At 57.5% G+C, this 24356-nt stretch overlaps 1 protein-coding gene across 11 annotated transcripts in view; it reads right to left on the bottom strand.

The window, feature by feature from the left end:
* The window catches only part of TSNARE1 (t-SNARE domain containing 1), a 117777-nt gene that overhangs the window by 17251 nt on the left and 76170 nt on the right, over positions 1–24356 (bottom strand). For 3 of the 11 annotated variants that reach the window (XM_027560700.1, XM_027560702.1, XM_027560706.1), the window contains 2 exons: positions 23309–23391; positions 20259–20685 (listed from right to left, as the gene is read on the bottom strand). The exons of 2 other annotated variants lie outside the window; for them this stretch is intronic. In XM_027560700.1, the coding sequence (XP_027416501.1) occupies positions 20356–20685; positions 23309–23391 (413 nt within the window). In that variant the 3' untranslated portion in view covers positions 20259–20355. Of the gene's footprint in view, positions 1–19538; positions 20686–23308; positions 23392–24356 lie in introns of those variants that run through there. 6 more of the 11 variants (XR_003514385.1, XM_027560701.1, XM_027560704.1 and 3 more) reach the window with 2 other exon arrangements.

Genomic DNA, 24356 nt, shown 5'->3' with positions numbered 1-24356 from the left:
AAACTTAGCTGACAAGTTCAGCAGAAGACGTGATCCAGCCTAAACCAGAGAGACGCATCTGAGTGAACCAGCCGTCACCCCAGGGGGCAAGCAGACTGGAAAGCAGGAAGGAGATGGTCCAAGCTACAGAGACGGCAGGAGGCCTCTAAGCCAGGCCCCGCTGACGACGGGCCTGCAGGGAGCACGGGGACAGGTCTACGTAAGGGGTGACGGCCGCGGTCTCCCAGGACGGGTCCACACAGGCGTCCACTGACCCAACAGCCATAAAGCAGAAGGGGAAAAGTCCACATCTGGACATACCTTGGGAAAACCATAAATTCTAAATACAAAGACAAGCTCTTCAATTGGCCAGGGGGAAAAAAAAAACAGATCCCCAAAAAGAAGAAGAAGAAGGCAGGAGGACAGTCAGGAAATGCCTTGGTAGCCAAATGGAGCCAGCTGGCACTGGACGGAACTCCTGACAGCAACACCCCGTGTGAAGACTTGGGCAATGCAGAAACAAAGACAAACAGAACCCGTCCACGTGGAACTTCCCTGGGGGTCCAGCAGTTAGGACTCTGCACTTCCAATGCAGGGGACACCACTTTGATCCCTGGTCTGGGAACTAAGATCCCATATGCCTTGTGGCTAAAAAAAAAAAAGAAACTGTCTACATGATCACCAAGACTGGTCCCAAAAACTGACTTCAGGAAGGAGAAAGAGCCCAGAAGATCTGAGATAAAAAGAGCCACTGGTGCCCAGTACATGACACAGTGGATCCTCACTCACACCAGCTGCAAAAATCAGGGCATCCCACCGGGGAGTCTGTGAAAAAAAGAACTGAAGATGTAGGGGGTCCAAGGCAGGGGCCTGAGCTCACACATCCAGCAGCTCCGTGTGCCCATCAGGAAGGGGCAGCAGTCATGTCTGCCTTTAGACTTTGCAGCCAGATCGCAAGGGAAACAAATGAAAGATGGAAATAAACTGCAAGAAAAAAAAGGAACTAATTTCTAAACACTCCATGGATTAAAGAGATGCGACTAAACCCAACAAATGAAACTGGGTTAGAATCCTGGAGATTAAGAACATTATTGGAACCATCGCTGACACCTGAACGGAGTCAATGATTCGACAGTCACATCTGATGAGTGTTGATTTACTGGTTTGATGGCTATCCAGAAGCACGTCCTGGCCTTCAGTAATTCCACGCTGAGGTATTACGGAGCAACATTGTGGTGTAAGTGATTCTCAGGACAAAGAAGTGCCAAAGGCTGGGGAGCATGGCTTAAAGAGATGCAGGAACTCTGAGTCCTAGCTCTGCAACATTCATGTAAATACGAAATCTCTATCAAAATAAAAAGTTTACAACTTAGAACTAAAAAAGCAGTTTTCAAAAATAAAGATTAGTGGAAATCAAAAAGTAAGATGAGAGAAATGAGAGCTAATACATCAGCTGTGGCTGAAGCTCAGGACAAGAGCTAGACTGTCACTATGGATTTTCAAATCCAGCTCAATGTCGTTTACGAGCGACATATCAAAAGCATAAAAGAATAGGAAAATATATTGTGAGAGCATTAATCAAAAGAAAGCAGAAATAGACCCATTGAGAGCAGACAAAATGGGTTTTGAGATAAAAGGCATCATGTGGGATAGGAAAGGTCACTTCATAACGCTGAGTTTCAATTTACCAAGATGATACACTCACCCTAAACTCGTATGCAACCCAGAAAAAAAAGAGCCATAGAATATATAAAGCAAACACTTATAGAGCTACAGGGAGAAATTTCCAAATCTAGCAATGTGGTATAAGATTTCAACAGATTTCTCTCAATTCCTGATGTCAGGCAGACCACAAACTATCTGAATTACCTAGCTTGGTTTATTGGACACTAATAGAATTTTCCATGTCTGTGTATTTAAAGAATGCACATTCCTCTCTCATATACATGCAATATTTGCAGAACTGAAAAGCTCTAAGCCATAAAGAAAGTCTTAACAAATTTCACATAAAAGAAATCCTCTAAACAAAATGCGACTATTAGAAGATAACAGAAAAGAGCAAATTTAAAATCCCCATGGATTTAGAAATCCTACCATTCATTTCTAAATAACTCATGGGTCAGAGAAAAAAATCATAATAGATAAACTATTTTAAATTGAACGATAATGGATATGTGATATACCAGTACGTGGAGCCACAGTAACCATGGCCCTTTAAGGGGGGTTGTAGACTCAAAATGCTGATGTCAGAAAACAAGAGAAGGGCTGCAACCGCGTGGGCTGAGCACCAGGCTGTAGACGCTGGGAGGAAGAGCAGCCACACACGCAGAGAAAGAGAACCAGGAGATGGAACAGCACAAGAGAGAACAAAGGACCAGAGTCCAGAAAGAGCGATCAGGGCAGAAAGGAACTGGACCAATAAGGTAGGAATGAGAGAGCTACAGACCGCAGGTGGACCGGACACCGTGCAGTAATTAACAAGGCTATCAGCACCTGGAGCCTCCACGCCGAAAAACCGAGACCAGTGGACAGACTCTCAAAACAGGTGGCTTACCAAAAGCGTCGAGAATAAGAAAGAACCTGAGTGGTCTGTGAGCACTCTGAGAACCCAGAGAACAGAGGAGACAGGGCAAGAACACACCCCTAAGCTTCATATGAAGCAGACACAGACGTGCCACTAAAACGGGACAAGATCATCACGGGCAGGGGCGTGCAGAGGCCACACAGGAGCAACAGTCCCAAACAGACCAGCAGCGAGAGCGAGCCCTCATCACCATCAGTTGCTGGGATCACTCACTCCGCTGAGAACGCAAGAAGAGCGACACGCACCAAGTTAACAGAGCAAAAGAAAAACAAATAATCATCTTAACAGATAAATATATACACGATGTAATTGGACACTCAGCCCTTACTTTTTCTAAAAAAGCTCTTGTCGAGCCCTTAGCAAATATCCTTCATCTGACAAAGAGTACAATAAATCTAAAATTAACATTTTTCACAGGCTAAGGTTGGAAGCATTCCTTTTTAAAATTAGGAACCAAACAAGGAAGCCCATTTTCCCTCCTTCTAAGTCAGGACTCACCAGGGCTCCCTGCCTACACAGCGATCAGGAAAGAGAAATTAAAAGGCATCAGGATGGAAGAAATAAAGCTGTTATTATCGATAATAACAGGATTATCTTCAAAGGAAACCTAACAGAATCCTTAGGCAAAGTATGAGAAATAATTAGACATTAACATCTGGCTGAACATAGACTCAATTCACAAAAATCACACACATTTCTACATACCAGCAACATGCTGGTACATGTACCATTTATAGAAGCAAACAAATATGTTTAGGTATATACCTCTTAAAAGATATGATATTTATATATACGGAGACAGTCATTGTTTAAATGTATTTTAAAACACTTTAAAAGACATAAATAGATACACTGTGGGCTTCCCTGGTGGCTCAGAGGTTAAAGCATCTTCCTGCAATGTGGGAGACCTGGGTTCCATCCCTGGGTCGGGAAGATCCCCAGAAGGAGGAAATGGCAACCCACTCCAGTATTCCTGCCTGGAGAATCCCATGGATGAAGGAGCCTGGTGGGCTTCAGTCCACGGAGTAGCAAAGAGCCGGACACAACTGAGCGACTTCTCCTTTTTTAGATACACTGTATTCACAGACAGGAAGTCTCCATACCATGAGGATATCAGTTCCTAACAACTGGAGCCACAGGTGCAATGAAATTCCAATAAAGATTGCTGACTGGGTTGTTTACGGAAACTGACGAGATTCCAAAACATACACAGGAGTGCACAGGGCCAGGGAGACCGAGGAGAGTGCTAGAAATAATAAGGGTGGGTCCACCTGCCAGGGAGAGTCGCTCAGCACAAAAGCGGAGATATGAGCACAGGGAGGCCGTGATGTGGGAAGAGGCTCGGCAGGACCAGAAGGGACCACGCGGAGCCTGCACGGGACTGGGAGCAGAGGCGGAGCCAGCGCCGCACTGGGAGCAGGGCCGAGACACGAGGAGGGGTGTTCAGACGTGGTGAAGGCAACTGAACCCTGGAGCTGGAACGTAAGAGGCAGCTGGAGGTCTGCGGGAAAAAAACAAAGAAGAACCCCTCCCGGACGCGGGGTGTGGGGGACCCAGGAGCGGGCACGGACCCCCCGGAGTCCTCAGGAGACTCCGCGAGGCGGGGAGAGTGCTGATGTTGGCGGCGGGGCCAGGCGCACAGGGCAGCGTCGCCCAGGTTGGAGTGCGCACACGTGTGTGTACATTCCGCAAATCACCGAGGAGCAAAAACAAACACTCCAAGTGTTTAAATGGGCAAAAGGCATGAACAGACTTCACAGCAAAGGAAACACAAATATAAACATACAAAAATTCCAACTGCGTTAGTAATCAAGAAAATGCAAATGAGGACCACAATTACACACGATCTCACTCCCACCAGACTGGCCGAGATTAGAGAAGCCGACGGTATCCAACACTGCGGGCAGAGCCCACACGGCGCTGGGGGGAGTGCGGTGGTCAACACCCATCTGGTCAAGCTGAGCCGTCCACGTGCCTGTGACCCAGCGGCCCTGCTCCTGCGCCGTGACCCAGAAAAAGCCTTCCCCACCAAGCGCACCCTCGAGGGGAGCACCTTTCCGTCCCGAGGAGAGTGGTCACGCGGACTCTGACAACACTCACACTGTGTCACATGGGACCAGTGAGATGTGTGGACCAGAGCCGCGCACAAGCACACGGCGGGTCCTGGAAATGAGGCTGGATCAGAAAGGCAGCCAGTCCTGGGGAAGGAAGGAGAGTCTGGCTTGATTTTTATGGAGATAAAAAGCAAGCGCAACTGGACAATCCACACAGAGCAGTTCAGGGGCAGCGGGTGAGCTGGGGAGGGCCCGAGCTGCCCCCTGGGCACAGGGGCCATCCCAGTGGCCTGCTGAGGGGGCTGGTGAAAACCCACTGTACCGTCACACTTTATATCATTAAGTATGTGAGGTGTACAATTTGTACAAGTTATCAAACACTGTATTAGAAAAAGGCCGTAACGATGACAGTGTGGGGACTGGCGAGGGCTCTGCAGCCAGCTAGCTGTAGCCATCACAGCACTCAGGCCCTCCCCCAGGTGCGCTGAGACCTGTCGGGGTCAGGGGAGGCTTTGGGGGGCGAAGATATAGGGATGCAGGAGGGCTGGATGCTCCCAGGCAGAGAAGTACAAGGAGGGCCTGGGGGGGCCCTGGATGTGCCCCAAACCCCGGGGACCAGGGGCCCAGACCAGGCAACATCCTCCCTTGGGGGTGGACCCAGCCGCCAGGGAGAGAGGTCCAGGGGGTGGGAAGGGAGAGCAGGTCCAGGGGGTGAGAAGGGAGTAGGTCCGGGGTGAGAACGGAGAGCAGGTCCAGGGGGTGAGAAGGGAGAGCGGGTCCAGGAGTGAGAAGGGAGTAGGTCCGGGGTGAGAAGGGAGCAGGTCCAGGGGGTGAGAAGGGACAGCAGGTTCAGGGGTGAGAAGGGAGCAGGTCCGGGGTGAGAAGGGAGAGCAGGTCCAGGGGGTGAGAAGGGAGAGCGGGTCCAGGAGTGAGAAGGGAGTAGGTCCGGGGTGAGAAGGGAGCAGGTCCAGGGGGTGAGAAGGGACAGCAGGTTCAGGGGTGAGAAGGGAGCAGGTCCGGGGTGAGAAGGGAGAGCAGGTCCAGGGGGTGAGAAGGGAGAGCGGGTCCAGGAGTGAGAAGGGAGTAGGTCCGGGGTGAGAAGGGAGCAGGTCCAGGGGGTGAGAAGGGACAGCAGGTTCAGGGGTGAGAAGGGAGCAGGTCCGGGGTGAGAAGGGAGAGCAGGTCCAGGGGGTGAGAAGGGAGAAGGTCCGGGGTGAGAAGGGAGAGCGGGTCCAGGAGTGAGAAAGGAATAGGTCCGGGGTAAGAAGGGAGCAGGTCCAGGGGGTGAGAAGGGACAGCAGGTTCAGGGGTGAGAAGGGAGAGCAGGTCCAGGGGGTGAGAAGGGAGCAGGCCAGGGGTGAGAAGGGAGAGCAGGCCAGGGGTGAGAAGGGAGAGCAGGTCCAGGGGGTGAGAAGGGAGCAGGCCAGGGGTGAGAAGGGAGAGCAGGCCAGGGGTGAGAAGGGAGAGCGGGTCCAGGAGTGAGAAGGGAGTAGGTCCGGGGTAAGAAGGGAGCAGGTCCAGGGGGTGAGAAGGGACAGCAGGTTCAGGGGTGAGAAGGGAGCAGGTCCGGGGTGAGAAGGGAGAGCAGCTCCAGGGGGTGAGAAGGGAGCAGGTCCAGGGGGTGAGAAGGGAGAAGGTTCAAACCCGGGTGGAGGCCGGGGGGGTGGGGGGGCGGGGGGAGGGTCACTGAGGTTAGTGTGTGTCTGTGGTGACAAATCCCCAAGTCCAGGGAATGGAGCAGGGTGGTCAGTCCCCAGACCCCTAGGGAGGGCAGGCCTGGCCGGAGGCCACGAGAGGAGGGGAATGGAAGTTGGGGTGGAGGCGGCTTGCTGGGTGTAGAGGTGCGATTCTGAGCAGGGGGAGATTTGGACCACTGCTCAAAAATGCACAGCTGTTCTCCTGGGCTTCTCCCTCCCTCCCTGAAGGACCACCCACTGCAGCCCCGCCAGCCCCGCTCTGGCCTATGAAGGGCCCAGTGGGTGCAGCATGGCCAAGGGTCACTTGCTGCTCCCAAGCAGACCCTCAAAGCTTCTGTTCAATTCTTCCACTGCTCTCATCTGCCATGAGCCTGGCAAGGGGAGGCCGCCCATCGGTCTGGATTCCAGAGTCAAACACAAGAGCAAAGGCATGTCCATCCCGCTATGGGTTTGCAACACAAGCCAAGAGCCAAACTCAGCCCTGGGCTCATTTATTAATGCAGCCAAACAGCCTGTGCTGACTGACACAGAGGGGACGGGACGAGCCCCGTTTAACAAAGGGGTTGGAAATCCTGCGCTAGCCAGCCACATGACCCTCGGTGGCCCTTGAGGCCTCTCCAGCCTCTCACCCTCTTCTCCAAAGCGGACGGCACAGGCCAGCTGGTGCCGAGGCTGGCAGTTTGGTGAGGAGTGTGTGCTGGTCTGTAACTCGGGCAGGCCCTGAGTTGACCAACCCCACCCGGAACCCTCAGGCTCACAGCTGTGCACTCCTCTCTGGTTTTCACATCTCTTCTCCTGCCAGCGGTGAGAGCGTTCTGAGGAAGATGCAAACCCGGGGAATAGGTGAGCTCTGCACAGCTGACACCGTGCCAGGGTGAGGCTCCCTCCCCAGGGCAAGAGCAAGCTGAAATCCTCCAGGTGCCGATGCTTCCGGTGTGGGGGCACCAAGGTGGAGCCCCAGACCCCTTTCCCGGCAGACGGCAGTGCAGGCTGGACCAGCGGAAAGGGAAGCAGCCGTCAACGCCGCTGGCCGTCTGCGCAGCAGAAGCCTTGCTTGCGGTGACAGCACCGGGACGGCTTAACAATCCAGGATCAGAGGCGTCCCCTCGCTTTGGGTTCCTCTTCTGAGGCTTTTCATCAACCCTGTTGACAGCATTACTAATGAGCTGTCATCAGATGTTCCTGAAGCCACGGTGAAGAACCGGGGCGGGGGTAGTGGGGAGGGAAGTGGGGAACACGGAGTCGGTGCGCCCAGGACCTCCCCGATGTGTGAGGTCGGGTGGGCCACTGGGCGCTTGTGGTGCAGGCAGGGGTTAGCCTAACTGCCACCCCTGCTGCTTCTGTGTGCACAAAGCTCTGACCCTGGGGCCTCAGGGCGGCACACCGGGGAAACAGGTGGAGCCTCTTAAGGGGAGGGACAGTGCTTAGTGACCGTCCTCTCCCTCCCAGGGCCCCGCAGCCTGACGAATGTGAGACACTGCCCCCTGGCCTGGGGTCTGAGCCTGTAGAGGGTGACCCGGAGTCCAGCCACCCTGCCTCTGTCCATGGTGCTGACGCTCTCGCCTGACACTGCTGCGGCCCATTCACAGGCTGGGGACACCAAGACCTGGGCACACACAGAGGGCCAGGGATGGGGTCAGACCCATCAGACTTCTCACCCACCCTCACCTCAGTCAGATTCTGAACCCAGACCTCCTGGACTCATCCGACAGTGCCCACTTGGGGCTTCTCGGGGCTCATGGTTCCCACCAGCTGGGACTGAGAAGAAGACAACCCCCCAAAAGCCACAGTCAAGAAGGAGAGCTGGGCCTCACTGTTTGGGAAGAACAGGAGGCTGTGGGCAGAGCATGGGGACCGCGGGTCCTGCTCACACCCCTCTCCGCCCCATGCGTCCAGGACAGCCGGCCAGCAGCTGCTGCCAATCAGGACACCTACCCACCCTGGGCAGGCTGCCTGGCGCCCCTGCCTGCTGAAAGCATTGGTTAGGCCAGAGCGCTCCCACCCTGGAGACAGGCAGGCCCATGATTCGCCAGAGAGACCACGTCCTCAGTCCCAGCAGCCACGCCCCACGCCCATCCTTCCATCTGCAGAGCACGCGCTCGGAGGGAGAGCTTGTTTGATGTCTGGGCGGTTTGTTTGGTTTAATTTTGTTGTTCACCATCTCTGCTGTCAAGAGGTAAACAGACACGCTGCTTGTCTTCCAAGGAGGGCCGGATTAATAATGCATTGGCAGCAGGTGGAGGTGTATGGCCAGGATTCAGGCACCAGGGTTTCCATCCGGGCTGGGCCCGCGACTGGCTGAGTGACCCAGGCCAAGGCTCTGAGCCTCTCTGGGCCTCTTCTCTCCTCACAGACAGTCTGAGGCTGGGGTCCTGCCCTCCACCCCCACGATGGTGCTGGTGGAGACAGTGCTTGCTGCAAGAAGGCCTGGCTGTGCTGGGTTCCCGACGGGAGTTACTGGCAGTTTTCCTGGGCAAGGGGATTCCTCCAGACAAGAACGGCTCAGAGATTGTACAAGACCTCGTCAAAGTCACACAGCAAGTAATTAACGCAGCCAGAACTCAGGCTGGGCCAGTTCTAAGCTCCGTTCCTTTCCCGGGAGGAGCTGGTCAGGACCAGAGCCCTGCAGGCACCCCCGTCACTCACTGTCACCACTGCCGCCATCACCCCCACATCAGGCCCAGGGGCGGCCCCAGCATCGCATCCCCATTCGGGGATCTTCCTTGCACTGGGTGCCCCCCAACCATTCCCGACACCCCACCTGTCTCTTCTATACAGCGGGCACATTGCCTCCTGCCTGCCCTGCAGACGGCAGACGTGAGGATTGGCTGAGTGAAGGGGGGGTGCACAGAGCTGGGACACAAGCCCCCTCCACCCTGCCCTGCACCTCCCGCCCTGGAGGACGGCATCTGAGCCCTCACACAGACAAGGAGCCCACACCCCTTCAGACCTGAGGCTGGCCTGGGATGGGGCTGCAGTAAGAGCTGAGCCTGTTCCAGGGACAGCAATCAATTCCACTGAGCTTCCCCCAGCTTCTCACTGAGGGGGCTACAGTTCTGCCTCCCTCTCCCCTTCTTTCCCAGCAGAAAGCACAGGAGAGCTGAGGCCTGGTCCCGTGGGCCTGGTAGCACTGAGGTTTTCAATGAAACAATCTATATCTGTTTGTGGAAGGCAGGGCCCAGCCACCTGGATTCCTCTGGGATCCAAGCCTTGGGGCTGTGGCCAGCCTCCAGGTGGCCCATGTGTTCTGAGGCCTGGCTTGGAGGCCTCCCCCTCGCCCCAGCCTTGCCCCTCCCTCCACTGAGGAGCTGCTCCCCCCAACCAAGCCCATCACCCTCTCCGGACCACCTCCAGCAGCTCGAGGTGATGGACAGGACAATTATTCCCTGGGCTGCCAGAGCACTCTGAAGCCCTGTCTGCGCATGGCGGGTGGGGTGGGGGCTGCCCCCCCGGACCCTTGCACCCCGTCTCTCTGCGGCCATTACCCCCCGGTTCCTCCCACTGCCAGGTCCTTCCAGCACGACACTCGTCTGGTTCGGTCAGAAATCCTGAGATGCGCAGGCAAGCCCAGGCATCAGAGACCTGGATTCGAATTCTGACCCCGCCCTGTCACCAGCCGCACGATTTGGGGCAAGTGCTGGCTTTTCCGGAGTTTTAGCCCCATATCCACAAAGCGGGCAACAGTGGCTATTTGTCACGAGAGCAGGACGGGGACTGGCCACACTCTGGGGCTCTGCACGCTGTAGCTCCATCCTCCGACCACCCTCACTGCACGGTGGGGAGCGCAGCAGCTCCTCTGGCAGGTCCGTCCTTGACACTCACGCTGCACTTGGCCTGTGCTGTCGGCCAGGAGAGTAGAGACGCACACGTGCCCGCCCGGGGAGCTGGAGGCCTGGGGAGGCAGGTCCCGGAGGCAGGATGACAGCGGGGTGGGGGCACAGCAGTGCAGAGGAAGGAGCGGGGCCTGGGGCTGCCGTCTGCACCGAGCACAGGGTGTGTCCTGTGGTGGGGGCAGGGGGAGAGGGCCAGGAGTGCTCGCCATCCTCCCTGTGCTCTCCACCCCCACCTGCACCACCCTCCTGGCACAGCAGGGCCTCTGGAAAGGAAGGTCCCCAGGCCAATGTCACAGCCGCCCTAAGTCAGGCATATTGGCAGCCCCGAAGGGCAAGGCGGCAGTGGAGGCATCGTGGAGAGCAGAGCTCCTAGGGACAGAGGCCTCCGGGGGTTGGAGGGTAAGGACACAAGTTGGGATGTCAGCCCCACCTTGGGGAGGCCTCTGCAGACAATCCAAGCATCTCACAGACAGAGATCACTTTCTTCTCCCTTCTCCCAGCTTCGGTCCCAGACCTGTTGTGGAGGACTTGCTCTTATCCCCATCACCACCACTGCCACCACCACACATCACCACCATCACCATCATCACCGCTATCATATCACCACCATCATCAACTTCACCATTATCACCATCACCACCACCACCACCACCACCACATCACCACCATCACCACCATCACTACCATAACCACTACCACCACCACCACATCACCACCACCACCACCACCACCACCATCACATCACCACCACCATCACCATCACCACTATCACATCACCACCATCATCAACTTCACCATTATCACCATCACCACCACCACCACCACCACATCACCACCATCACTACCATAACCACCACCACCACCACATCACCACCACCACCACCATCACATCACCACCATCATCACCATCACCACTATCACATCACCACCATCATCAACTTCACCATTATCACCATCACCACCACCACCACCACCACCACATCACCACCATCACCACCATCACATCACCACCACCATCACCACTATCACATCACCAGCACCATCAACTTCACCATTATCACCATCACCACCATCACTACCATAACCACCACCACCACTATCACCACCATCACCATCACCACCATCACCAATCACCACCATCACCATCTTCACCATCACCACCACCACCATCACCATCATCACCACCATCACATCACCATCACCAACTTCACCACCACCATCACCACTATCACCATTTTCACCATCACCATCACTATCACCGTCATCATCACCATCTTCATCTTCACCATCATCACCACCACCATCACCATTATCATCACCATCATCACCCTCAGCATTCCCACTGTGTCAGTCAGCTCAGGTGCCTGTAACAAAATACTATAGTCCACACCACCACCACCATCCCCACCACCACCATAGGAACAAGTCACCGTGTTAAGTGCTCCGCAGGCAACCAGCATTATCAGTTCGTGTTTTACAGCAAAGGAAAACAAAGAGCAGAGAGACTCAGCGATGTGCTCAGTCATACACAGGTAGTCATTGCAGAGCTGGGACTAGAACCCAGTCTGATGGACTCCAGGGACCGTCCTCACATTACAGAAGCAGCAGTGTCCCCTACTCGGCCCGGCTTCTGAAGAAGGGGGTTCTTGCTATGCATGCGGACAGGATGCTGGGCTGATCTGGTTCTCCAGAACCCCATTTCCCTGGGCCTCTCCTGGGTACTGGAAGGGAGGCAGGCTCATTTGCATTCAATTTGCATACAGCTGCTGAAAATGAGCCCAAATTCCCTACCACTTCAAAACTGCATTGTTTCTGCCTTGAAAGGGACCTTCCCACGCACACAGCCATCCCCGTCACTCCACTGAGGGGCGGTGTCCCCTCGTCACCTCTCCGGAGGAGCCAATTCCCCACTCCTAGCCCAGCCCCCGCCTGGGGGTGACCACAGCCTTAGCCTCCTTCCTCCTTCCTCTCCAGGGGCCACAGGTCCCCACGGCCCTCCCCACGACACAGCAGGCAGGGGCAGGGGCAGGAAGGTCCTGCAGGGGAGACACTGGGGCCACTGGCATGAGCCGGAGTCCTCTGCGAGCCCGGCACCCTGGACAGCCAGTCAGTCAACACCAGGACTGGGCCGGACGTCAGGCACTGCCTCCGGGAGCCTCCTACCTCCTCCAGACCATCGTCTTTCTGCGGGACCCCTGGCCCCTCATCTGCCCACCCTGCCCTCGGATGCCCAGCTTGGGACTGTCAGCCCAGGAGGAAGCTCTGTTAGAAGGGCCGCCTGGAGGCTGGGGGTCAGGGGCACTGTGGACAGGGCCTGGGCTCTCTACAGACCCGCCCTGGAGAGGGCCTGTCTGACCAGGGACCGGGAACTGTGAGGTGCAGGCCGGCGCCCCGCCTCCTCCCGGGGTGGGGTGGGCAGCGCAGAGGCTGGAGGCCTGGCCCCGGGCGTCCAGCTCTTCCTCTGCCCAGAGTCCAGCTCTCTCTTCTGCCTCCTGCAGACCAGCTGCCTCCCAGAGAAGCTTTTCTGCACACCTGGCACCCCATCCAGGAAGTGGACCATGCCCATCTCCGGGTTCCCAACTCTGTCTGGGAGGCAAGCTAGGGGCATACACCTCTGCACACCAGTGCACAGGCACATACAACACACACGTGAACACACATAAACTTCATGCACAGCACAACATGCCTGAGCACACGCACACACAGGCACCATCCGAGGGCCTGCCCATCCCCGTGCCCCTACGGGGTTGAGCGGTGCTGGTTGTGTGTCTTGGAGTCCTGGACGAGCCTTCCCCGTGTGGCCTCATGGGGTTCATCTGAGCAGGGGTTGAGACTCTTCTCATCTTGGGGGCTCAAAGGTACCCCTCGGGGTTGGAGGGAAGCAGGAGGCAGGCACTTCTAGCTTAAGACAGTCCCACCACCCCTCAGGGGCTTCCCAGGTGGCTCAGTGGTAAAGAATCCACCTGCCAGTGCAGGAGACAAAAGAGACAGGGGCTCAAACCCTGCATCAGGAAGATCCCCTGGAGAAGGAAATGGCAACCCACTCCAGTATTCTTGCCTGGAGAATTCCAGGGACAGAGGAGCCTGACGGGCTATAGTCCATGGGGTTGCAAAGAGTCAGACATGACTGAGTGACCGAGCATGCACGCGCCGCCCTGAGACACTTCCTTCCCCCTTGGGAGGCTGTGGGGATTTATCCTCCATCCAGGTCTGGCCCACAGGGCTGGCATTTCAGTCATCTCTGTAGCACTTCCTCTCAGGCCTCAAGGACATCCCTGACCCTGGTCTACAAATCGGGGGCGTGTGCCAGGCTGGCCGCCAGCGCCCAGCTGGACTCCCACACTCAAAGGGAGCTCTACTCGTGAGATTAGTGCAGCAGGAAGAACTCGGGAGGGGGCCCCAAATCAGGGCTGAGCCCACCCCCAAGAGCAGGCTCACCTCCCCTGAGCAGACTTCTTCCCGGGGCAAAAAAGGGTGAGGGGGCCTCGCTGGGAGAGGCCCACAGGAGCTCGAGGCTGCAGTTGCCCACCTTGGGCCCCAGGAAATGAGCCGCTCCCTGCTGCCTGTGGGCTCCAAGTGCCCCCCACCCAGGTCTGGTCCCCACGCCTGTCGGAGAGCTGGGGCGGGGGGGTTCGGGGGGGGCTAGGGACAGCCCACAGAGTCACACTGAAACTAGGCCACAGGCTTGAACGCAGACCCACCCAACCTGAAGCTGCTCCGAGTTGCCAAGGACACGGGGGCAGGTGGGGCAGAGTGGGGTGCAGGGCTCCCCAGTTTCTCTGTGCTATGCCAGTGACCTCTGCCTGTGACCTCTGCCCATCCACCCAGGCGCAGCGAGCCCAGTAATGAGCAGATGGGTTTAAATGTTTGCTGGGGTTCTGTCTCTGCTGGCAATCACTTCGAGAGGGACTGGAGGAGCAAACAGAGCAGGGTGGGAAAGGGCCCGGCCTGGGGCCCAGCCCGAGGCCCAAGTGCGGGCCACCCTCCCGCCCCCGGCCCTGTGGCCCCGCCAGCTGTCCCTCCCCGCGCCTGGAACCCAACTCACATCTACATTTCTCAGCAGACGGCAGGGAGAAGCTATAACAATGCGATCACAATGAGGTTCTCCGGTGTTCTTGGTACCCAGGGCTCAGACTTTGGCAAATCCATCGCTGCTTATTTACCCAGCTCGCCTCCAAATGAAAAGGCAGCTTCCTCTCCCCCAGGGCGGGCTCCCAGCCCGGCCAGGGCAGCAGGGTTCACACCCACTGCCCGGGCGAGGCCTCGTGGCTCTCAGGTCACTGGGGACAGGACGGAGGGCTCCGGCTGGGGAGTCCCTCCTCGTCCTCCCTGGAGGCTCCGGGCCTGGGCCAGGCTGCCCGGAGTCCTGCCCTTTGCTGGGCTTGGATGAGTTCAGGTGCCCTCGCTCCTCAGGCCTGCACCGGACACTGGGCCCGGCCCACTGGAGACCTTCCTTCTTTCTGCATCTCTTATCTTTCTGATCAGAACCATGCCCGTTTTGCCTCCCGGTGCCTCTGATGCCCTGGCCTCGTCCACACCTGGGCAGCCAGGAGGTGCAGGAGCCACGCGGTGTGTGCTGACCAAGCATGGGCTCGTGCTGAGCGCCGTCCTGGGGGCCGGGGCACCCAGAGCCCAGCCGGGTGGAGGTCACCTGCCCAAGAGGACAAGGACTCCCAGGGCACATGTGCAGGCGTGTGGCTATGAAGGTGAGAGGGATCGCGGATGCCTCTCTGAGGAGCACGTGTCTGAGTGAAGACCTTCAGGAAAGGGGCAGTGAGGACCTGGAAAGCATGCAGGACAGGAGGAAGGGAGAAGGCCAACCTCCGCTGAGCACCCAGGAGCCAGGACGGGCATTCTTGCTGTCTGCTGCCGCCCAAGGGTGGGGGACGAGGGGGCTGTTCTCAGCTCAGCATCCTCCGTCATCCGCCCCCAGAAGCAGCACCCTGGGTGGGGGTGGGAGGACATTATTTTCCCCAAAGCCAGTGTTTCCTGGTTTCCTGCTAAACCACCAAAAGGCAGGCCACAGGGCTCAGCATGGTCAGCGCATGCTGTGCTCTGATGGTCTGTGTCCACGAGACAGATGGGCCCGTAATGTCCCTCTCCTGAATGTATGCCATCTCTGATTCGACCTACTGTTACATATTTAGGAATTTCCCTTTTTCCTGTGGTCCAGGAATGTTTGTACAAGACTGGATCTCTGCTCTGAAAGTTGGGTAGAACATACATCAAAGGCCAGTCTCCACAGTGGAGGGGGGGTCTTCCTGACCCATTCCATTTCTTTAATGGTTACAAGGACCACCGATCCTTTTACCCTTTAGTTGGTGTCGACAAATTGTACTTTTCTAGAAATCTGTCCATTTGCCCGTTTCCAAACTTGTTGGCCTAGGCCTGCTCACAGAATTCTCTCATTACTTTGGAATGTCTGTTCCTTCAATGTGTGATCAACCTTACCAGTGGTTTGTCCATTTTCGTAGTCTTTTCAAAGAGCCAGCCCTTGTTGTTCTCATCCAGTTGCTCTGTCGTGTCCGACTCTTTGCGACTACGTGGACTGCAGCACACCAGGCTTCCCTGTCCTTCACCATCACCTGGAGTTTGCTCAGATTCATGCCCATTGAGTCAGTGATGCCATCCAACTGTCTCATCCTCTGTCGCCCCCTTCTCTTGCTCTCAATTTTTCCCAGCATCAGGGTCTTGTCCACTGAGTCAGCTCTTCACATCAGGTGGCCAAAGTATTGGAGCGTCAGTAATAAATTCTGCTTTGTCTCTATAATCTTCTTCTTTCTAATTTCTCAGGGTTTATTCTGCAGTCATTTTACTCTTATTTAATGTCTTTTTAATATCTTAATTCATTAATTTCCAGCCTTTCTCTTTTTGTTGTATAAGCATTTAACGCTATTAATTTCCTTTGAAGTACCCCCACAGATTTTGACATGCAGTATTTTCATTATTATTCAATTATGTATTTTTACATATCCGTTAATGATTTATTCTTCTTGACTTCCCAATTATTTAGAACTGTTTAAAATATTTCCCAACATACAAGGAAATTTTTCTTTTTGTGCTGATGCTATCTAATGAGAGAATTTTCCTAATTGCATTTTTGAATAATTGCAGTGTTTCACCCATTTACTGATTCTTTGAAGTTTGCTGACACTTGGTCTTCGACCTAAGTCATGATCAAAATCCAGGCGTCCTGGAGAAGACTGGGTGTTATCTGCCGAGTGTTACTTGTTTGAGGGTCTGGTGAGTAAGCTGCTGGTTATCAGTGAAACCTGCACCATCTTAACGAATTCCTGCTCTGTGCCCATGCTGACACCTTCCACTCTCAGGATGGACTCCCTCTGCAGGCAGGCAGTTCCGGCTTTACCCATCTATTTGGAGCTTGTTTTAAGTGTACAGAGATGAAGGATTGTTCGTCTTTCTGAAGAGCTGAACCGGCCATGCTGTCCTATTTAATATATTGACATTTACTTATATGAGTGATGTTGATAGGGCTAGCCCCCCACATTCTTCCCAGCTCTGACTGCCATGTCTTTCTCTACACTTTCTCACCTTCTTGTCCTTACGTTTTACTGGATTAGTTTTAAATGGCAAAGAGATGTTTTTTCCTACACTCTGTTGAGTCTCGACGTTTAATGGGCTCTTTGAGTCCATCCACATTAACCTGTTTACTGGACTCAATACCAAAGGTTTGCCGCGGGTTTTCTATTTATCTATTGTCTTCTATATTAATTTCTCTTTTCCCCCCTTTTTTATTCAGTAATGAGTTTTGTCTGCTTAGTTGCATTCTTATTCCTTTTTTCCTATCTATGTATCTTCTTTGGTGAAGGACCTGCTCAAATCTTTTGCCCAAATTTTCTAATTCAAGTGTTTGTTTTCTTGTAGCTGGATTTGGAGAGCTCTTAATACATTCAGAATACAAGTCCTATATCAGATATGTGATATACATTTTCTCCCAGTAAGTAGCTTGCCTTTTTATCCTATTAACAGAGTCATTTGCAGAGTGTAAGTTTTCAATTTCAGTGAAGGAACCCTTGAGTTTTTAACCACATATAGCTACTAACAGGCACCAAAATTAATAATGTAATCACCCTTTGCAACCAACACACTGTCATTGCCCCACTGCTGTTCCGTCTTTCGGAAACATTGACCCACGCAAATCAGACAGCACACTCCAAGTCCATTGCTTGATATGAAACGGTTTCACCATCAGTCCTGTATCGACCGGCTTCCTGGCTCACCGCCCGTGTCACACACCTTCCTCCTGGGGCCATCCTGCAGTCCGCCCTTCAGAGGCTCTTCTTGTCAAAGTCCCTTGGCAACAGACCCTCACGCTTTCAGTCCTCTTTGTCCTGAGGTGGCTTTGCCTGGGGCCTGATTCCAGGTGACAGTCCCTCTCTGGGCCTGGTCTCCCCACGGCCTCCACTGCTGAGCCTGTGACTGAGCTGGTGGGGGTGGCGCTGTCGCTCTGTCCCCCTTCCTGAGCTGGCCTCCCGCTCAGGGGCCGAGGTTTCCCAGCACGTGGAGCCATCCGGTGCTGTGCGTGCCCCCCACCCCCGTCTGCCGGACGGCGGGTCAGGGGGTCACACACCACCTTTCCTCATTCGATTTTCTTCTCCTGGGACCCTGCCAGACCCAGGCTGGATTTCTGGTCCTCTGCACCCTTTCATCTCTCTGTCACCCTTCCCACCTTCTGAGGTCTCCTGTCGTGTTGCTATTTCTCCAACTAAGCCTCAAATGTCATCTGTGACCAAGGATGCTGCCAGGCTTCCCGCCGAGTTCTTTGTTCTTAAAAGTTGTCACTGGCCCTTTCCAGACATGCTGGGTCACTTCTGATCATGTTACTACTACTCATCTTTGTGACTTCACCTCATTTTAAAAATATTCCTTAGAAACTATCTTACGTTAGGTATCTGCTTGATTCCTCCGGGGTCTGCACGGGCCAGTAACAGCTGCCTGCCGAATCAAATAACACAGACTCGGCAGCTCTAACAGAAATGCAACCCCCGCCTACCCCCGTCCTGGAGGCGGGAGGTCAGAGATGAGGGCGAACAGGCCTCTCCCCCGGCGTGTGGCTGGCCGCCTCCTGCCGGGTCCTCACACAGCCATCCCCCCGCACGCATCTCTGTCCTCATTTCTTCTTCACACTGAGATGGAAGTCACCCCAGGGATCCCACTTCACCTCGATCCCTTCTAAAAGCCTCAACTTCTAACACAGTCACCTGCTCAGGTCCCGGGGTGCAGACCTCCGCACCTGGCGGGCCTGAACCTGTTATTCTGTGATGCTGGCCCTCCTGCCCCCTGCAGACTACGTGACAGCTGCCTGTGGGCTCACGTGATGCTTCTTCCTCCCTCTGAGGGTCCCCCAGAGGCCTGCGGGGCCCTCCCCCAGCCAGAAAGACCCGTCTGCCAGGAACCCGGATCTCAGGGCTGGCCTCAGAGATGCCTCCAGCTCAGTGCTGGGGTAACTGGTGAGGTGAGGGGGTTGCAGGGAGGGGACAAGCCTGGCTATTTCACTTCTCCCTGCAAACCAGCAAAGCCTTTACAACCACAGCTTTTTCCACATTAATCTGTTTCCCGCGTGGGCTCCTAGTAAAAGTCTCTCAGTAGTGTTCGACTCTTTGTGACCCCATGGACTATAGCTTATCACTCTCCTCCGTCCATGGGATTTTCCAGGCTAGAGCACTGGAGTGGGCTGCCATTTCCTTCTCCAGGGGATCTTCCCGACCCAGGGATTGAACCCAGGTCTCCCGCATGGCTGGCAGACTCTTTACAGTCTGAACCACCCCTAACCTGCAGTTTATCCACCAAGAGCAGACCTGAGATACACCCAACCTTTGCAGGGCAGCAGGAAAGGCCACCCTGGAGAACACCCGGTCTCGTCTGACCACAGGGACGAGGAGGTTGGAAGGACGCTGGCCACGCTGCAGAGTGCTGGATAGGCCACTAAGCAACCTGGGGGCTTTTGTGGACGAGAGTTACTGACTCACCGCTGGCTCCGCGGGAAACAGTGAAACCACGAAACATCCCTCCTTCCGTGTAGGTTCCACCCTGTGCTCAGCTCCTTCCGAGCCGGGCTGCCCCGGGAGCCTGGGGGTCAGCTCACTGTCTGGTTCCTGCCAAGACCTCAGCGTCCTACTTCCGGAAAAGGCTGTTATCACAAGTCCGGAGAAGGAGACAAAGGGGAAGTCGGAGTGGAGCCCGGCCTCAGGGCCACAAGGGCCCCGACCCCCACTGAAGCACGTGGCCCGCCATGAGCCTGCCTCCTGGGGCTGCCCCGAAGGGCCGCCCCATCCTAGGGTCACAGGCGAGGCGGATCGCAAGCCCAGGGAGGGCTGAGGGCTGCCTGCGGGGAACCACAGGGGACAGACCACCACCAGGACAGACCGGCTGCACCTCACTTTCTGTCAGCATCGCCCGCGTCACCGCTTTCGTTTTTTAATGTGTTATTTTATATTTATATAAGAAAAATATTTTTCCAAAAAAAGTCAGTAGGTATAAAATGGCACCCCACCCCGACGAGTACCAAGGAATATTTGTGCACACATATATCTCTCATCGTAGACATAAACAATGACCGCAGGCCCTCAGGCGTGGGTCTCTTGGGGCAAAACCAAGCAGACGCAGGGGCCCAGCCCCCACCCCAGTCTGTACACCTGCAGAGCAGCGGGGCTCCCAGGAGTCACTCCGGGGCACACACTGGGCGTCTTCTGGGTGCCCGGCTGAGGCACACTTCCAGGGTCTACACACCAGGCAGTGGTCTGGAGGTGCTGTGCCTGCGTGCACGTGCCGGATGGGAGGGTGGGGCTCTGCCATCCCCCACATCGTCCCTGAGCAGACCTCGTTCCTGTACTCCCCAGGGTCGCTGGGTCCACAGGCGATGGCAGGACAGAAGGGGCACGCTGGCGATGTCCCGTGTCCTCTCCGGCTCCGCCTAGGGCCCGTGGGGCTCGGACCCTAGGTTTCCTCCTCCACCTTCAGGATCATCCCTGAGAAGGCCTCTGGCCCAGTACGGCTGCCCTGCGAGGCTCTGGCCGGCCTGCAACCGGTCCCGCCCCCCGGGGAGCCGCCTGGGCTGGTGGGCGAGGCACCCCGGGCCGGGAGGGCCTCCACCAGCCTCCCCAGGGTCTGGGTGAGTGCCTCGACGCCATCGGCCAGCCGCTGGCTCTGCTCGGTCAGCCGCTCCAGCAGGAGGTTCTGCTGGGCCATCAGCGTGCTCTGCTGCTGGGACCAGGCGCTGAGCAGGGCGCCCTGCCGCCGCTGTGCATCCAGCAGCCGCCGCTCCAGCTCCGAGGCCTCGGGCCCCGCAGCCTTCCCAGAGGGCTGGGATCCTGCCGAGGTGGGCGGCGAGGGCCGGGGGGGCCCAGGAAGCGCAGCCGCCGGGGGCGCTGAGCCCGGGGAGGTGGGCGGGGAGGGTGAGGAGGCGGCCACGGGGAAGGCTCCTCGGGGGTCCAGAGGGTCGGCTTCGGGCGGGCTTGGCCCATCCAGCATCCGCAGGGGGAACCACAGGCAGCCGGGGGCCTCGTCTTCCTTGTCAGCTAGCAGGGGGAGACGGGAAACGTGAGCCTTCGCCAGCCAGGACCCGGGCAGTGCAGGGAGGACCCTCAGTGCACGAGGCCCTCTGCACACACGGCGGATCTCGGCCTCTCTCGGGGCCCGTGGTCGGCAGCAGCGCCCTCACAGGACGCTGAGACTCAGAGGGCAAAGGATGTCCTCCAGGGATGCTGAGAAAAAACTCCAACCTGGCGGCTCCAAGGCCAAGGTGCCACCGCTAGGTTGCCATCTGTCTGTCTGTCTGTCTGTCTGCTCACCCAATCTGGCCATCATCTACCCACTGTCCTGTCTGTCCATCTGTCTACCTACACATATCCACCCACACATCCATCCCTTCATCTGTCTGCCCGTTTGCTGGTCTAGCATCCACCCGTCCCTCCATCAGCCCACCTCTTTCATTCCATCCACCCATCCATCCGTGTGCATCTTCCCGTCCATCCACTTCATCTCTCAGCCGTCCACCCATAAGCCAGCCTGTCACACACCCAGCCATCATTCACCCACGTCTCTGTCTGTCCAGCCACGTGCTTGTGCTAATCCCCTTCCAGCCCTTCAGTCCATCTGTCCATCTCCCCAACCCTCCATTCATCTGTCTGTCCAGCCAGCCATCCGCCACGTGGATGACCAGGAAGATAAGCAGAGTGGACATAAAAGCAGCACTTCTCCAGGAGAAGCTGAGACCTGGACCCCTACACGCTGGGCTCCAAAACCAGCTCCACCTCCTGGGAGCCGTGTGACTGTGGGACGCCCTCCTCTCCTCTGGGTCTCAAAGCCCTGTCTGCACGCGGAAGGCCAGAGGCCGTGATACCTGTCCTGCCGACACCTCCCAGCACCTCAGGCAGCGGGCGGGAGCCGGAGGGCTTCCTGCGTGGTGGCCACCGTAGGCCACCTCCTGGGCGGAGCCCCCTCACCTCACCTATGGGGCAGGGTCCCACCTTGGGAGGGTAGCTTCACCCCAGAGCACCGGGCCCACGCGCCTCTGGTAACAGGCAGGCCAGGCTCCAAGCCTGCTGCAGCCCAGGCACGGGTGGCCGCCCGCCACCACCTCCTCGTCCTCCTCCTCCTTCCACAGTCCAGGCTCGTGCTGATCCTTCTGACCCGGTGGCCCCTGGGGGCACGAGGAGGAGTCAGCTGCCCTGCCGGCTCGTTGTTTCTCTCCTGAGATGAGGCTTCGGGAGTGAGGCCCTCGGCGGGCAATGTCCAGCTCCGCATTCCTGCGGCAGAGGCCAGGCTGGGCTTCTGACAAGTCCGCCATGCTTGCCAGTTCTGGCGGTGCCCTCTCTCTGGAGGCCCGGGGAGCCCACCGTGCTTGCCAGTTCCGGCGGTGCCCTCTCTCTGGGAGGCAGGCTGTGTGGGCAGAGGGCGCCGAGCCTCCACCAGACGCCGCAGCCCTGCCCCGCCCCACCCTGCAGACGCAGGCCACCCCCGGCAGCCACACCAGCTGTCACGTGTGCCCAACCCTTGCCCTGGCCGAGGAGTCAGGGGGCCCCGATGCAAAAAAGGGGCGGCCAGCAGTGGGCCCAGCGGGTGCCCCCACGACACGCCCTTGCAGAGTCCGATGGCCTCCGGGCTCCCCACCGGGGGAGGCCTGGGGACGGAGGCTCTGCTGGGAGGGGCTGCTCTCCCCTGTGGCCGGCCCCACCCTGCGCCCCTCCTACCCGGAGGCACCCCGAGTCCCTCTCCCAGCACAGTGCCGACGTTCCAAAGCCCCCAGGGAGCATGGACAGCGTCCACCACCTCCCCGGCCCCTCCCTGGCCCCAGTGGCACGGCCCACACAGGTCCAGCCCCTGGCGTGGCACCCTGAGCCTGCCTGGGCAGCCCCTTCCTCAGCCTCTGCCCTGGCTCCTGCTCGGCATGACCTGGGAAGCCCTCCCTGCCTCAGCAGGCACAGGGCCCCGTGTCACTGGACTGCACCATCCGGCCACCCCACCCCTAGGACGCGAGATCTGGGGAACAGGCTCTGGGGGCTCCATCTCTGAGCGAGGGCCCGGCACGGAGCAGGGGACCTGGGGGCAGGCGGCAGGCGCGAGGATGCTCGCAGCGCCCACTTCCTGCTGGACCCAGGCCCGGCCAGGGGCTCACGGCTGTGTCGCGGCTGTGTCCCCAGAGCTGCCTGATGCCCCGCCTCAAGCAAACGAAGGTCAGACATTGGTCCTTACTGTCCCGGAGCCAGCCGACACATTCCAAGTGGCGAGGCCCTGCCAGCTCCAGCCCCGCGCCTGGCCCAGGGCAGACAGGGAGCCCTCTCCACAGCATCCCACTCCAGGACAGCCAAAGCCACTGGGCCTCCTGTCGGGGCAGCCAGGTGCTGCCCACCAGGCTGGGGAGCCACAGCCCCGCCAGTGCCCACGGCAGCGAGACCCGCCCCTGGGAGACGCTCACCCCTCACCCCTGCGTCTCGCTTGCTGAGCCGGGGACAGAGGCCTGGGACACAGCCTCGGTGGGGGTGCAGACCGGGCAGGCAAGGTTGACCGCCCTGGGCACGCGGCCCACACCCCTACCTCTCCCCTCCCCCATAGCAGTCGGTTTGGGCGCAGAGAAGACCCTGAGGGCCTGCCCCTCTGGTGCGGGCAGGGGCGGAGGGCTGTGCCCTCACACTGACTTACTTGGTGCCGGCTGGCTCCAGCGAGGAGCTCACTGGCCGCCTCTGTGTGCGAGGACGCAGCCTCAAGGCCGGCTTCAATACTATCTGCAAATCAAGACAACACAAGCAATTACAGAGAGGAGACCCTCCGGTCACCCGGAGCGGGGGCGGGGGAGGCACAAATGGGGAGTCTGGCCTCCAGAGGTCAGAGGCTGCAGGGATGGGCACCGCCCACCCGCCCGGCGTGGGCCCTGGCCCGCCTGAGTGTCAGGACAGAGCGCCTGGCACTGTCTGTCCTTGGGGCCTGGCAGCCCCTCAGAATGGGTGAGTCCAAGCCGGGAACAGCTCTGCACAGAGAGCCACCGCGAAGACGGCCAGCAGGGTCTGGGAACACCGCTGCCCCCAGGACACTAGCACGTGCCGGCCGCCGGCGTCCCCGACCACGCAGCTGGTTCTGACGACCGTGCAGCCCCGAGTGGGGACCAGGGGCTTCAAGCAGGGGCCTGCTGGGTGTGTCAGCAAAGCCCCCAAGACATCGCCCCAGCAGCACAGCTGAGCCACCCTGGGACACCAGAGGACACCCCTCTGCGGCAACGGGGGGAAAGGCAGTGTCACGTAAAGCACCGCGGGTCCACCCCACCCTGCAACGACGCATGGCCAGGCTGGCGGCACAGGACAGGGGTGGGCCAGCACCTGGGCTCGCGACCCAGTAGGAACGGGGCTGGAACCCCCGGGAGCACCAGGGCAGTTCTCTATGCCGTTTCCTCTCCCCCCAAGAAGGACCCAGTGCTGCCCAGACAAGCGGGCAATGACCACAGCTGTGGGCACAGCCCTCAGCACAGACCAGCTGGTGCTCTGTGGGCTGACCTGTCAGACGCAAACACGCATCAAGCCAACTCTTAGGAAGAGAGAACGAGCCTCTGAATTCGCGCATTTTGGTGAAAACTCAGAGGTAGAAATGGCAACATGCACACATCTCCCCGATGCTGGGAAAGATTGAAGATGGGAGGAGAAAGGGACGACAGAGGATGAAATGGTTGGATGTCATCACTGACTCAATGGACATCAGT

Source organism: Bos indicus x Bos taurus, chromosome 14 (assembly GCF_003369695.1).
Source record: "Bos indicus x Bos taurus breed Angus x Brahman F1 hybrid chromosome 14, Bos_hybrid_MaternalHap_v2.0, whole genome shotgun sequence".
NCBI classification, from domain to species: domain Eukaryota; kingdom Metazoa; phylum Chordata; class Mammalia; order Artiodactyla; family Bovidae; genus Bos; species Bos indicus x Bos taurus.
The sequence above is the reverse complement of the archived record's forward strand: the minus strand, read 5'-3'. Positions and strand labels throughout refer to the sequence as shown.